This window comes from Triturus cristatus, chromosome 12 (assembly GCF_964204655.1).
Source record: "Triturus cristatus chromosome 12, aTriCri1.1, whole genome shotgun sequence".
Classification (NCBI taxonomy): domain Eukaryota; kingdom Metazoa; phylum Chordata; class Amphibia; order Caudata; family Salamandridae; genus Triturus; species Triturus cristatus.
In genome coordinates, this window is record NC_140595.1 from 420,762,400 (window position 1) to 420,778,481 (window position 16,082).

Sequence of the window (16,082 nt, forward strand, 5' to 3'; positions counted from 1 at the left end):
GACCAACATGGCTCATCAGTGCCTGGATACCCCCCAAGTTATTAGCAGCACTCTACAAGTACTGATTGAAACTACCCTAACCCCAATTTAGATGTTCACATCAGATTTCCCCCTCCCAGGCCTGATACATCGATTCATTAGATGGTTGAAGTGGAAATTGGTTTGAACTCGATTAAGCTTTTACTATGAATACATTTGTAACCTTAGCTTTAAAAGATGAAATCTAGCTTCTTAGCTAAACCAAGAAATAAAACGTGCAAATTGTTAAATCTTTCTTTGCTGATTTTTATAAATCCTCAGAAACGAAGCTGGAGAAACAGGCATTTTACAGGTCTGACTGAGGATTTAATTACGAACCCAGACTTTTATCAATGTGCTGCTGCCCCTGTCTGGCACACAGACATAAAGATGTATAGTCCTAGAAACTTGTGCTTATTGTAGTTTTCCAAGGGTAGTTTGACATTTTCAAAAGTCAGAAATAGGTGCCCATACAAGATCTCTGACTTTTTTGTGAATAAGGTCTTCATTATTCACTTCGTCGTTGGTTACCCATTAGTCAATGTTTTTATTTCCTTCTATACATTGTCTTCAAAGTAGCAAACACATAATTACAGTTTCCTGGTTCTTTTTAATATTTTCACCTATGATGAATTTATCAACCTTATGTTTTCTATGCACTTTATATCTTACTTTTCTGATAGATTTTTCTACCTAATGTGCCACCGTCTCATTTGCATTCATTCATTTTACATGCCGTGCAAATATAGAAATCCTGTTCCTTTTCTTCATGATCTTTCTGTCTCAAAAGTGTCTCTGTCATTCATTTACAATTTTTTTTTAAATATTGTTTCAATGTTTTTCATATTGGATTATGGTTTGCTAATACTATGTACTCCAACTATGTTATATGACTCAAACAAAGGGGAAATTGATACAATTCAGTGATAAACAATATTGTACTTGCATAAAATGAAATCAGAAAAAGAAACTGGATATCTAGCTCCATTGCATGTCTGACAGTTCACATTATTTCACGAAATACCAACATATCTGTATTTTGATTCATAGGTGTGTACAAGACCTGAAGGGAATTGAAATAATGAGAGACATATCTCTAACAGTTTTACCAGATTTTACATTTTCCGAGGATTGTCTTTACCTGAACATATACACCCCTGCAGAGACGAATAATGATGACAAGTTGCCTGTAAGCACATTAAGCACATTTTTTTGCATGTTTATTTTCAATTATGAAATAGTCAAATAACTTTAATATATGTTACCCCAATACTTGTGGTAAGCCTTCTCTGCAGTTTTAACTTCCTTTTAGATAATTCTCTATTGAAACAGCTCACGTATCATCAACCCAGACTTCCTGCCTTTTGTACAGTCTTTGTCATGTAGGTTTCTTGATGAGGCACTTCCAGTTGAATTGTATTTGTTGAAATAGTGATTTACCACTTACGATTATTGAGTCTGTATTAAGGTTTTCATTTGAATTATATACTGTGTCTGAATGAACTGACTATATTCTTATATTGGTGTTCTTCCGAAAGGTTTGCCAATCCTTGTGTCATTTCTGGATAGAGGAATTAATAATGAAGAGTCTGGAAAACAGGCCCAAGTCTCTAATTCATTATTCCCAGGGCTGCATTACACAGTCGCGCATTTATTTTCATTGCGCCGGGTGCATCTTTTTAAAGGTGCACCTGGCGCAATGAAGGTAAGTGCACCGCATTATGGGTAATTTGCTGCCCCAAGGGCATCCACCGACTCGTGCTGCCCTAGGGACAGTGCATTCACATGAAATACTGTGTGGCTGCTTTACAGCCGCTCCTTGTTTCACTGGGCAGGCTGCAGCCAACCTGCACTTTTGAAGAGGAATAGGGATCCCCTTGCAGGTGGGTGCAGTCAGTGATCCACAGGTTCCCCTTTACTTCCTGTAGAGGGCTGCCATCAGGGGGAGCACTGACGGTGTGCCACCTTTCAGATGGCGCACTGTGAGTGCGCCTCCTGAGGGCTTTATTGCCTCTGCACCCGCATCAGTAATACAGCACAGGCGCGTAGGCAAAAAGATTCCTTCATTTGAATGAAGCACACCACCATACAAATGAGGGAACGCCCCCTTGAAGATAGCACTGGTGCTTTTTTGGCGCCAACTCTATTGGTATTACAGAAGGGGCCACACAAGCATCTGCGGACCCTTCTGTTATACCAAAGTGCCCCGGGGGCACGCAAAGTGAGCGCAAATGCCCGTTGCGCCCCCGGGGCACTTTATGTAATACGGTTCCTGTTAGTGACTATGCAATGTGTGTCTGGAGTTAGGCAATGTAGCTCTTATTATCAGTTTAAGGATAGACCTTTAATGTTTGGTGAATGCACATGATATGCCAAAAACTGGCAGCTGCCCTGCCTCTCAAACATTTAGTTGAGCCGCCCCTTTTTTGAGCACGTGGGCCAATAGAAATTCCACTGGCTGAGCCTCAGCTGACTCTGCTGTTTGAAATCAATGCTCTCACAGCCCATTTGCCTCTTAGCCACCAGGTTCCACGCTATGCTATTCAGTGTAGAGAGACTATCACTGAATTGCACCTACCAGACTCCGAGTTGATTATGGCTCAGTGCTGGAGTGAAACCGGAAATGGCCTTGGTGTAGAGGGGGGTTTCTACTTTCTAATAGCTTTGGGAGTTTTACAAAAAGAAAGTTTGTTGAGTGGGACTAATTTAACTTGACTCCTGCTCAGGCTTCAATACAACTACCTCACTGGGTTTTTTGCAAAGACATTGATATTTAGGGTATTCATAGGTACGAGGGCAAAGATAACATCAACATATTGTCATGTTGTTCCTACAAATCTACAGGACCTGCGTATTGTTTAGATAACATAAACCAGGGGATTGGTGTGTAACCTGATTCAAGACACCCCCGCAGGATATGTTAGCCTATAGACCAGCTAGCTCGCAGAGCCAATATAAGCCAACGACCCTTACCAAGGAGCGAATAGTTTTCTGGCTACCACTGAACATAACAACTCTCAAACCCCTCAGGGATCGTGGAAACAGTGCAGTACTTTTCTCTCAGTCACTCCTGCTTACTTATTCTCAGAGGGATACAGAGAACAAACGATGGGGAGGTGTTTAATTAGTATTTATTGAACCAGCGTCATTCTAGTGTAAAATGTATTTGCTGCGACAATCATTAGACAGACACATATTCATAATATCACAAGCATCAACAGAGCAAATAAAAAGTAGAATCCCACAATGGTGCTAAAACAGTGAAAATATGCAGGCATATTGATACATGGCAGTAATCGAGCATACTCCTAAGATGTGAACCCTAACTAAGTGTACCTGAGTATACCTAGCGTGTTCCTAGCATACCTAGCAAGTATGTAGGTGTGTGTCCCAGAATACCCCTAGGAAAAGAGCCAACGCCATTACCTGATGGGAAAGAACGAAAGACCCCGTTTTGGTCTCAAGTTGGACACCCCGCGAGGGATGACAGACCACTCCGTGCTGAAACTGCATGCAGGACCTCAGCGTCTCGTGTCAGCATGGAAGCTTCTCCTTTGGTTTGCTCATCGAAGATTGCATGCTTATATACCCAACAGGTACCCTTAGGGGATCTACCTAAATTGGTACTGTGGGCCTGTTGGTTAAGGATGACTTGTACAGAGTTATTATACAGAAGATGGTAATCTTGCTGTCATACTAAGAATTTGCATGCATAATAAATGAGACTGTCTTTTCGAAGAAAACCACATAACATCTATCGGGCACATAACTAGGTAAAAAGTCAGTGCCAAACCATTATGAAGAACAAGGTAGGACAAATGTTGGTAAAAGGTTGTGCATCTACCTAGGCCTATATTGGGGTACATTGGGGTTCATAACACCCACTGCTCATCCAAGGACGATAAGATAAAAGGAATGATAAAATATGTCTGTCTAAAAAGCATAAAAACATAAAAAATGTAATCTAAAAACATCTAAGAACATGTTATATGTAAAACATGAGGAAAATCTTTAAAAAGCTCTATATGTCCCCTAGAAAGTCAATATACTATTTAGACCAACTGAGCACATCGAAAGCCGTGGTGCTATGCTATGTATGTTGTATAATTCCAATTTGGTTTGTTTTGGAAAAGGCCACTTTATTCCCAGCACACAGAGAGCCAAATGTTTATGTGTCCTGTGTGGGAGACACAACATCACTGTTGCTTGCCTTTACAGATGACGGTCCCTGTAACACCTCTTGGATCAGGTCAATAGAGCAAAGGGGATTTTCTGTGGTTCCTGCAATGGCCGTTGAGGAAGCACTTGATGTCTGTGAGACTGTTGCAGAGACGGTGTCCATTCCGACAAGTGGTGAAGCATCTCGTGGTGGCTCTAAGAATGCCGACATAAACATGGGAATACGCTGAGTACACTGCAATATCTGGACCTGTAATGGGTCCAGTAGTACATCTACGTCCGGAGGCGCAACCGATGGAAGTGTTAGACATATGTCCAACACGCATTGGTATCCGCAGAATAGGCAGCGGAGCACAGGCAAGAAGCAGTCAACCCAGACTGATCTGAATGATAGGAACCAATGCTCACTTAGCTCCTGAAGCCGAGGTGTACTCAGATAGAGTACCTTGCGTTCACAGCATCATCGAACAAGGAGTGCCCTTTCCATCTCTTTGGAAACTGGGACGTCCATTGCGTAGCAGAAAAATTAAAACCAGGATATCTACTACAAGGAGTAGGACCAGTGGAAGCCCTCCAAAAACGCTTCCTAATAAGGAGTGCATTAACGAAGGGATAATGCCGAAGATCTTCTCAAAGGCGCTCAATAGTCCGGAAGCTATGCTCTTAAATAGGTGTACTATCCCACTTTTATCAGACATGTTAAAGATACGATGTACCATTTTCCCAAAATGGAATGGGAAGTTTTTTTCGGACTAGTGCCTGTATCTCAGCTGAGGATCTTTCAAACAGGAGAACAAAAGTCTCACGGGCTGAGGTTAAGGTCATTTCCTTCTGTAACAGCATGGCTTTCAACATGCTCAGAGAATCAAACCGTATAAGGGAAACATTCAATGATGGCCAAAATGGTGCCTCCCTAACTGTGAGGGTCCGTGGAAACAATACTTGCATACAACAAGTAACCCTGGAACTTACTGTGGCCAGATATGCAATGCCTGGCAGCATCCCACAACAACCTTGATCATTCAACATCAAATAACTCCCATTTGAGTGCAGTTTGAACACTGGATGAATCACAGCAGATGGGGATCTTTTCAAGTGACACAATAGGTTTGCAACTGAAGCATTACATGCTCCGTGAAGCATAATATTCTGACACATAAGAGACCCACTTAAAGAAGTCTTGCAGTCTGAACTGCTTAGAAAAACATCAGTGTCCCCATTTCTACATCTAAATCTGTACGGTAGTTCCCACAACTCATGTTGGTACTTATCACCCATCGCTTCATACCTGCCTACCTGGTTATACTGTAGACAGTTTTGAAATTGGAATGTCATGACTGGCAATGTATATGGCCATGGATTAACCATTCTGTAGAGGGTGACTGCTATGATGAAAGGTAATTTGTCCAATTTTTCTATGTGCAGCATTGTATACTTTGCATCACTTTGTGACATTGTTATCTGTCTTTCCGGTAAATTGTATGCAGAAAACAGAGACATACTGTTGTTTTATCACCAAGGCACGTGACCAGAAGGCAGTGATTAAAGCGTCCAGCTCAATAATAGACTGGATCGCAATTGCTAATGCCCATGTTGATGAATAAACAGATCCTGTTTTATTATGTCCATTGCACAAGACACAATGTTGCCTAGTGAATAAATCCTGGATGCCAATGTGGTCATGCCATTGTCGACCACTGCCAAAGCCTTTTCTAGGTTAGCCCTGTCTATTTCATGCAATCTCTCAGCAGCCTTCTACTGGGAGATCTTCCATACCTCATTGTAAATAGCGTAAAGGAAGCGCTTCTGACATGGCTTATGGGGACCTAGTAAAAAATCCCTAAGATCCATGTATTCTGAGAGTGAAGACAAGTGTTGTTTCACCTGGGACAGTGTTTAGGTTCTTAGCCACTCTAGGCATAACTTCCCAGCACTGTAAGATTTCACCACCCTAGGGTATTCTTGTTGTACGTAGTGTAGGTCAGGCCTATGGATACTAAACCCTTCGGTGGTACCCCTGAATCTTAACTGACACCTGTTTGTGTTGATAGGCCAATTCAGCCAATTGGGGTCTGATGAGTTGTATGAGCCATCATGTATTGTGTTATCTAATGTATCCTCACCATGTTGTGTATAGTTTTACTATCCCTCAAAGTGTGAAAGTGAGGGAATCCACGGTGTGTTCAGGTACTTGATCTTGGACATCCCAAGACAGGAAGTTTGTTGCACTGTGTTGTTCAGGAAGATAATTTGCTGTGGTATGAGGCATGCTCAAAATAAGGCCTCAGTTCCCTGAACTTGCCAATTTTTAGGCCTCCAGACAGATTTTGTGTCTATAGTGTCCCTCCAAGGACATAATTCAAAGAGCGGCTGGACAACAACACCAGCAACAGCAAGGAACTCTTCAGCATCGTCAAAGAGCTCTCCAACCCCAGCGCCAGCAACAACGACATCACACCATCGCAAGACTTCTGCAACTCCCTTGCCACATTCTTCCGCCGCAAGATCATAGATACACACGACAGCTTCGGACCCCAGACTCCGCTTCCAGCCGCCAAACCTACGACCACCACCACCACCCTCAGCGCATGGGCCCCCATGAGCACTGAAGACACTACCCACGTCATGAACACCATCCACTCTGGCTCCCCCTCTGACCCATGCCCTCATTATATCTTCAACAAAGCCGACACCACCATCGCACCGCACCTCCGGAACGTCATAAACATCTCCTTCACGTCAGCCACCTTCCCTGAGAGCTGGAAACACGCAGAGATCAACGCCCTTCTGAAGAAACCCACAGCAGACCCCAAAGACCTCAAGAACTTCCGCCCCATCTCCCTCCTCCCCTTCCCGGCTAAAGTCATCGAGAAGACCGTCAATAAACAGCTGACTACATTTATCGAAGCAAACAACTCGCTCGACCCATCCCAGTCCGGTTTTCGAGCCAACAACAGCACCGAGACCGCCCTCATCGCAGCCACCGATGACATCAGGACCCTGATGGACAATGGAGAAACAACCACTCTCATCCTCCTGGACCTCTCGGCAGCCTTTGATACCGTCTGCCACCGCACCCTAATAACTCTGCTCTACAATACCGGGATCCAAGGAAAGGCCCTGGACTGGATCACCTCGTTCCGCTCCGACAGAACCCAGACAGTACGCCTCTCCCCCTTCACCTCCGCGGCCACCGGGATCATCTGCGGCGTACCCCAAGGCTCCTCGCTCAGCCTAACCCTCTTCAATATCTACATGAGCCACCTCGCCGCCATCGCACGCAAACACAACATCAACATCATCTCTTACGCCGACGACACCCAGCTGATACTCTCCCTCACCAAAGGCGCAGCCACCGCCAAAACCAACCTCCAGGAAGGAATGAAAGATGTCGCTGAATGGATGAAGCACAGCCGTCTGAAGCTCAACTCGGACAAAACTGAGGTCTTAATCCTCGGACAATCCCCATCCGCCTGGGACGACTCCTGGTGGCCCACAGCGCTGGGCACCGCACCTACACCCACGGACCACGCACGCAACCTGGGATTCATCCTGGACTCCTCCCTAATCTGCGATCCATGTCTGGTATTACTCTGTCCCCCACTCCTGGAATTTGAGCATATGGAGTGTTTTGCACATCTAGCTTAAAGGAGTGCTTGAGTGGAACGACTTTTGGCAAAGCTGAGCTGTTGTTACACGTAGCGTTGACAGATACAATGATTTGTCCGTCTATCCTCGTGCTGGAATGAGTGATTGCAGCAACTGCAGCAGTTCTCACTGTTGCCTTGGTGGCTTCATCAGCCAATGAATTCCCTTCAATGCGCACGCCAGCACACTGATGACCCAGCGTATGAATCACGTGAGCCCGTGGCAAGCCTTTTTTCAGCTCTGCCACTTGTTACCAAAGCAACTTGTGCTTTATCGTGCAAACTTTGGAATCTCTAAACCCATTTTGTCCCCAATAGTGAAGAAATTCATTTCATGACTGGACACAGTAAAACGAATCGCACACAACAAGTGTTAGGAATTCTCGATCCATATACTTTAGTGCCAGTATTAGGGCTTTTAGTTCTGCCAGCTATGCCATGCAATCTCCTAGAGACTGCATCTGTATATTGCTGTCCCGCATACATCCTTTCACAATCGCACATGCTACACTGTATTGTTGTTTACTTCTTATGGCAGGCTGGGCAGATCATTCAGTGTAAATTATGTATTCATACTGGTCTAGAGGTATTATTTCATTCAGAAGAGGATTTTCTTGTTCGTATTGCAAGAATGCTTGTGTTTTTAATGTAGAATCAAACTTGTAGTCTACATCTGTTGCAGTGAGGAAATTAGCCCATTGTATCCATCTTGAATGTAGTGCTTTCGCATTTGGAAAGCTTGTTTTGGTAACAGCCGCTAAGGTTGGTACTGGAGTCTCGACAATTATCCCCATAGCTAGTGCTCTTTCTCTCACTATAGCAGTTTGTACTGCTGTTCGTATTTTTTCTGTGGATGCAAAAAGCTTTTCAGCGTTTGTGTAAAAATGTGTTTTTATGCAATAGGTACAGTTTCGGCTACATTGTAGGTTAGTATGTGTATCCTGATTGCCCCGCTATTACATGGATCACCACATTTGTGGTGTTTACACATGTGTGTAAGTGTTTAGAAGCTATCATGTCTACTTGTAAGGAACATAGAACTTCTGTGTGTTCCTGTGTCCAATGTCAAACTGAAAAATCAAGTCTAATTAACTCGCAGAAAGGTTTTACTTTCTCTGTGTAATCCTAAATGTATGTTCTGCCAAAATTTAAGAATCCTAAAAGGGACTGTAGATTTTTCAGAGTCTTTGGAGGTCAGAGCAGTGCACATTTTTCTAAAATAATTAGCTGCTAGGCTTTTCAATTCACTTGAGAGCTCATATCCTAAAATAGGACATTGAGATGGGCAAATGTAATTTTTTTAAAGTTAAGTTTCTAGCCCTCAGAGGTGAACACTAGAATGATATTGTTAACCCTGTGCAAGTGACCATCAGATAAATATCATCTACATAGGACAATGCCTCCTCGTCAAAATTTTGAAGTAACTCTGATATTCTTGTTGAGAACAACCCGGGGCTATTCTTATGCCCTTGGGGCAGTCTACAAAATTGTAGTTCAGAGCCTAGGGCTGAAAATGCTGTCTCAAATATCTGCTTTCAGGCACTATATGTTGGCAGAAAAATCCATTTGAGATATCTAGTGCTCTTTTGTATTTCTTACGCACAATGTTATTAATTAATGTGGCACTGTGTGAATTTTTGTACTGCAAATGTCTTTGTGTAGGTGTTCACATGCCTGTAGTTGAAAACTAGACAGTATGAATCGTTGGGTTTCATCATGGGAAACAAATAATTATTCATAGGGGAGGTGCAATACTCAACAACACCTTGGTATTCAAGTTGACCTAAGATCTCCCTGACTTGTTTCTTTGCATCATGTTTTATTGGGTACTGCCTTTGTGGAGTTGGAATAGTTTTTAATGGGATTTCATGTGGAGGTGACTCAGCATTCCACCCTACATGACTGCGGTATAATGCAGGCGCTAGTGCTAACACCCATTCCTGCGAGGATTAATGTTTAATTGACTCTGGAACGAGGTTGGAGAAATCCAGTTAAATTACATCTTCTCCCTTTAGGCACTCCATAACTATCTCAGGTGCTAATCTCTTTCAGCTAAGAGAATGTCGTAACCGTATGTAAGACCTTTTACTTTCCTGGGTATGTCTCCCTTCATTTGGAGCATAATTTCGTAAATACGATGTAAGATGCTTACCCTAGTATCAGATGTTTCCACCGTGATATGTTCATTCAATGCTGCTGTCATCAGAAATTCCATCAGGCTCTGGAGAGCTATTGTTACTTCTGCTGCACTGTCTAGCATTGTCAGAGCCGATTCCCGTTCAGAAGCAGAGTCCTCAAGAGCCTGGGTATGTCTTATTTTAAGTCCAGCTACTTTCCTCTTTTTAAATTGAGTTTTAGTTTTAGGTTTATCTTCTTTTTTGATCATTTATTCTGAAGGGCAATGTGTGTCTCTTGACTTTGCTTGCTCTTCTGATCTATGTTCTGACCGTCCTTACCTCTGGGAGGTTTTGGATGAACCCTGAAAGGAATGAGAGGAATGTGTATCAATCAATCAATCAATCAATATAAACTTTATTCGGATACAAATACATATCCATAAAAGTGCAGACAAACAGCAGCATATTCACCGAAAAATATCAGCAACAAAAGGACAGTTAAAAATTGAAATTAAAATTAGTCCTCCAGTAGTACAGTACACAAGATAGAAAGTGCAGAATCCATTAAAATGACATATATCTTAAAAGTTGAAGTATCAAGGTAAAATACAAAGGATTCAGCAGGGGCACATAGAGTTACGAGTACGTACCGCCACCTTCAAGAAAGAGCAAACCCGAAAGTTTAGCTCATCATTTTTTAAAGCAATGACCTTCCCATATGCAGCCTTATAGTCAGTCTCCAGTGAGGCTTTAAAATATGGAAGTAAAAACCTTTTAGTGAGTATTGAATAATAGCAGCAGAAAAATAAAAAGTGCAACATTGATTGTTTCTGTTGGCTATTACATGGGCATGGCAGTAGATCAAGGTTAGAGGTAAACCCAGCGGGAAAGGAGAGCATAAATTTCATGGTGTCAGTCCTCAGCCGGAAGAGTAGCCCCCTTTCCCAGCTACTAATTGGTTTTAATAAATAGCTAAAAGGTGTACGTGAAACATTCTCAATACACATACACCTAGCGACTGACACTTTCTTGCGCTCTTTATCCAATCTGGCATCCCTATAGAATGCATAGAGAGCCATCTGAAGGAATTTACTGCTAATAGTGCCGAGGTATAAAGGATTTAAAGATAAGTGTTCGCAATTCACACTGGATAAACTTTTGTGTACGGCTGCCAACCAAGGTATGTTCATTCCCTTATCACATTTCAAACAGTCTGATATTAGCTCTCTGGTTAGTTGGGCCGCGGGATTTCTCCAAACTCTCAGCCAAAATAATGCTGGGCGAGCCTTAATGTAATCTTCAATATATGGCAGGTTAAGTTCACAGTGACAGGCAAATTTAGAGGAAGAAATAGGTGCACCCAGGATTTTACGACAGAATCTATTCTCCTCATCCTGGATGATGCCACTATTAGTATGTCCCCAAACTTCAGCGCCATAAGTGGCAATAGGTATACATTGGAGTCAAAAAAATTTAACAGTGTCAGACACCACCTCTGTATTCCTCGGCTTTGATAGCCCGAGTATCGTGTTAGTAGAGTTTGTGAACTTCCTCCTGCAATAAGCCACATGGTCCGCCCATAATCCATTTGAGGCAAATACCAGACCGAGATATGGGAAAGTGCGAGTGCTCTGTAAACTATTAGAATTTAAAACTATTGATGACTTAAAATACTTCTTTGACCCACACGCCATTAAAAATGACTTTTTAAAATTAGTGCATAAATCCAAGGCGGCCATAAACTCTACAAAACCACGCACCAGAATGCGAAGGGCTTTTGGGGTGCGGCCCATCAGCACCGCGTCATCGGCATATAACAGGGACGGAAGTTTATTGCCGTTAATGCGTGGGACGTCTTGGGTCAATGTTATCAGAGACTTATTCAGATCGTTGATATACAAGATGAATAAAAGAGGGGCCAGGACACATCCTTGCCTGACCCCTTTACCAACTTCAATAATTTTTGAGACCTCCCCGTCCCTGCTTATGCGCACCCGGGCATGTAGGTCTTTATGCAGATAAGCTAAAAAGAATACAAGGGTGATGTAAGTAATGACGTCAGGGACACGATGGTCGTTTACAGGTAAGCAGGTGTGGATTTATTCGGATATCAGCAAACAGCAACCTCTCTCCAGCTGGCCAGACACATAACTGCCAAGCATGGAATACAGCTTAATAGATAAACACTCTGAGAACACCCTAAAGCTTCTAGAGTGATAGGAGGGGAAAGGACACAAAGGAAGGGCTACCATAACAGACAGATAAGTATTTACAACAAAGGGACTCATCCAGACCATAGTTTAAAAGGGTAGTCCACAGCCGAGACCTGTTAACAAAGTCGAAGGTCGACGTGAGATCCATGAATGCCAAATATATAGGTGTTTTCTTAGCTACATTATATTTGCCGATAATCAAGTTGAGGTTGAGGCATTGTTCAACAGTAGCAATATTACTCCTAAACCCCAACTGGCAAGGATGTAAAATCTGACACTCCTCGGCCCATGACCTAATTTTGTTATACAGGACCCTCCCCAAAATTTTCAGCGTATTATCAATCAGGGAGATCGGCCTGTAACAACTCGGGTCTGAGCGGTCCCCCTTTTTAAAAATAGGCACAATAATACTGGAGGACCAAGTATGGGGTATAGGGGAATTAATTAAATTATTAAAAACATTCAACAATAGGGGCACCCAAAAATCAGGATGACTTTTGATAAGGTCGATGCGCAAGCCATCTGGGCCAGGGGCTTTACCTCCCAGTCTCTGATCGATAGCCTCCTCTTCCTCCGATAGGTCAATCGAAACCCTGTTAGTCATTATATACTCATTGATGATTATAGGTACAGCCGGAGCAGAATAGATCTTACTAAAATGCGCTTCCCAGGACTCACTAGAGATGTTGCAACTAATAGGAGACATAGGGTTCCCTAGAGAACTCATGCCTTTAAAGGCTGAACAAAAATCCTTACCATTTTTTAACGCGGTGGCCCGTGCAAGATAGTCCCAATGCTCTCTTATGATTGCCTCCTTTCTAGTTGCTTTAGCTCTTTTATAACATAATCTGAGTGATTTAGTAAGGGAACTACCTCTGGGTTTGTTAACAAGTGCCCTGCGCAGGGCTCTATTAGCTGAGGATTAATCAACATTGAACCAACCTGGGTCCAGGTGGGCTTTCCTATTAGGCCTAGACAACAAGGTTTTAACTCCTGCACAAAGCTGTGAAAAGGCAACGACTACCTCCGGGTTATGTTCCTTAAAAAACAAACAAGTGTCGATCAATTCAGGGTGAGTTCTTACCATCCTGCCAAATATGGCTTTGTTGTCTATTCCACACCAGACCAATCTGAGATTGTCAGTAGAGGTGGACGTGTATCAGTATCCTGATACCTGTCAGGTTTTTTTTATATTTTCAAGGTTTCTGAGGTTATATTGTTGAGAAGACCCACCCTTTGATTGTGATGCATTTTGTTTGCTTTTTGTATGTTTATTATCCTATTTCTTTTTAGAAGAATCGGGTGCTTGCTTGAAGTTATCCTTCTCAGGATGCCACATCAATTGGGGTTTCACTGGTCTAGCTCGCAAATTATCCCTACTCAGTGACGCATAGGTATCTTTGATAATTTTTGGTAAGTCTCGCTCCTGTTGTGCAGGAGTGCATTCCCTCAGGCATGGGCGTATAGCCATCTCTGCTGCCTCCCCTTTTATGTTACCCAACATAATTGTTGATACCTGGGCAAAATTGCTATCAATTTCATCCCTAAGTCCAAGGCAGGTTCTGTCCTGTATTCATTCTGTATTTGTTTCAGTACTTCGGGTATTACTGCTATTGAGGGGGTACTGTGCATTCTGGTGTAAACGGCAGCAAAGACTGTACCCCAAGTGGTACAATCCTCTATTGGTAGAGCTATCTCCATCAGCAAGCAAATTGTCAGTATTCTGTGTTTCTCTTGCAGGCATTTGTGTGGAAAAACTGCCTCTGGGCTGTGCTATTTTCTGTGCTATCCAGAATGGCATTTGCTCACGTTTGGTGGGCATTTTTCCCATAATCACGTTCAGCGTTTGTGGAGTGATTTTTGTCTCAGTCCCTTGTAATTGACCCGCACGAGTTACCCTTTTAGGTTGTAATGTGAGTGTTTGCATTACGAACTGTGTAAGATTTCTGTATAATTGTATTATTTATTTGTGAAGCGAATGTAAGTCTGCTGTTGGCAATGTATCAATCCCTGGATGTGGTGTGTAGGCCGCTAGGACTGACCAAGTTGCTTTGTCTCTGCTGAGCGGACCCAGTCTCACTTTTTCTGTGGTATGGGGAAGGTGCCTTTAAACCAGTTTATATGCTCTTAGTACATTACTGGAACTTCTATTTCCTCTCTTGGAGAGTATTCTTCTGGTATTTCATCTGGAATATAAAATTGAAACGTATGCGTATGTGATATTGCATCTGCAGGAGGGAATTTAACCCAAGAATAGAAAACCTCTGTCCTGTATGCCTTGTGTGCCTCAATCATGAAGGTTACGGTCCCACCTAATGCTGAGGCCCCACAATCTGCTAATTTTAAAGTAAGTGCATTTTTGCAATTCTCTGGAATGTTAAGAGCACCTTCCTGCTCTCCGTCCTCTGCTGCATTTGCATTTACTGCTGCTGCAGCACCATTTTCGACAGACATTTTCTTGGAAGTATTTGTACGAGAAGAGATCAGGTTTTATGCACAATGTGGGGAACTATAATCCTTCAAGCTTGAACAAACCTTGAACAAACCTACATCCAATACATAGGATACATATGATATACCAACTCAGCTGTGGCGGATTTTTCCATTCCCACCCCAGACATCTTTGGGTAACTGTGAATAGGGGTCTCTGAGGAAACACGACTGAATTACTCAGATTTGACCATTAAATAATAACCAAACCACATTGGGCACCATGTTGTTTTGTTCCTATAAATCTACAGGATCTGCGCATTGTTTGGATAACATAAACTAAGGGATTGGTGTCTAAACTGATTCCAAACACCCTGCAGGACATATGTATTGACCATCTAGCTCTCAGGGCCACTATAAGCCCATGGCCCTTACCAGGAGTGAATAGTTTTCTGGCAACCACTGAAAATGACAACTCTCGAAATCCTCAGGGATTGTGGAAACTGTGCAGGACTTTAGGCTCAGTAAGTCATGCTTACTTATTCTCAGCGAGATACACAGAATAAACGATGGGACGTTCTCAATAAGTATTTATTGAAGCAGCATCATTCTAGTGTCAAATGTATTTGCTGCGCCAATCATTAGAGAGACACATATGTATAAGATTACAAGCACCAGCAGAGCAAATAAAAGGTAGAATCCTACCATGGAGCTAAAACAGTGACTATATGCAGGCATATCGATACATGGCAGTAATTGAGCGTACTCCTAAGATGCCAACCCTAACTAAGCATACCTAAATGTACCTAGCATGTATGTAAGTGTATAGCCAAGAATCCCCCTAGGAAAATGAGCCAACCCCATTACCTGATGGGAAAGAATAAAGGACCCCGTCTTAGTCTCGAGGTGGACACCCCGAAAGGGATGCCCGACCACTGCATGCTGGAACTGTGTGCAGGACCCCAGTGTTTCGTGTCAGCACGGAAGCTTCTCCTCTGGTTTGCCCAGCGAAGATGCGTTGCTTATATACCCAAAAGTGGTACTGTGGGCCTGCTGTTCAAGGATGACGAAAGTGATGACCCGTGTACAGAGTTATTATACAGAAGATGGTAATCCTCCTGTGATACTAAGAATCATCATGCATAGTAAATTAGGCTGGCTTTTGGAAAAAAAACACACATCTATTCATCACATAACTAGGTAAAAGGTCAGTGCCAAGCCGTTATGTAAAACAATGTAGGACAAATGTAGGTAAAAGGTCGTGTATCTCTCTAGGCCTACATTGGGGTACATTGGGGTTCATAACAATATATTGCGTGAAAGCTCAATTTTATTAGATTGTGTCGCTGATACAGCAACCTGTTTTTCAGTCAAACATTTAAGCACTTGCTTTTTGATGCAAAATTATTATCTAATCTGGAGTGAAAATGTTGACACTCTCAGGAAGGATAGTCGCCACTCCTTTGAATGCCAAGCTT

General features: G+C 42.7%; 1 protein-coding gene across 1 annotated transcript in view; it reads left to right on the forward strand.

The window, feature by feature from the left end:
* Positions 1–16,082, forward strand: part of LOC146776045 (fatty acyl-CoA hydrolase precursor, medium chain-like) — a 449,703-nt gene that overhangs the window by 56,818 nt on the left and 376,803 nt on the right. Inside the window, exon 4 of the mRNA XM_085639114.1 lies at positions 1,069–1,207. Within this exon, the coding sequence (XP_085495240.1) occupies positions 1,069–1,207 (139 nt within the window). The remainder of the gene's footprint in view (positions 1–1,068; positions 1,208–16,082) is intronic.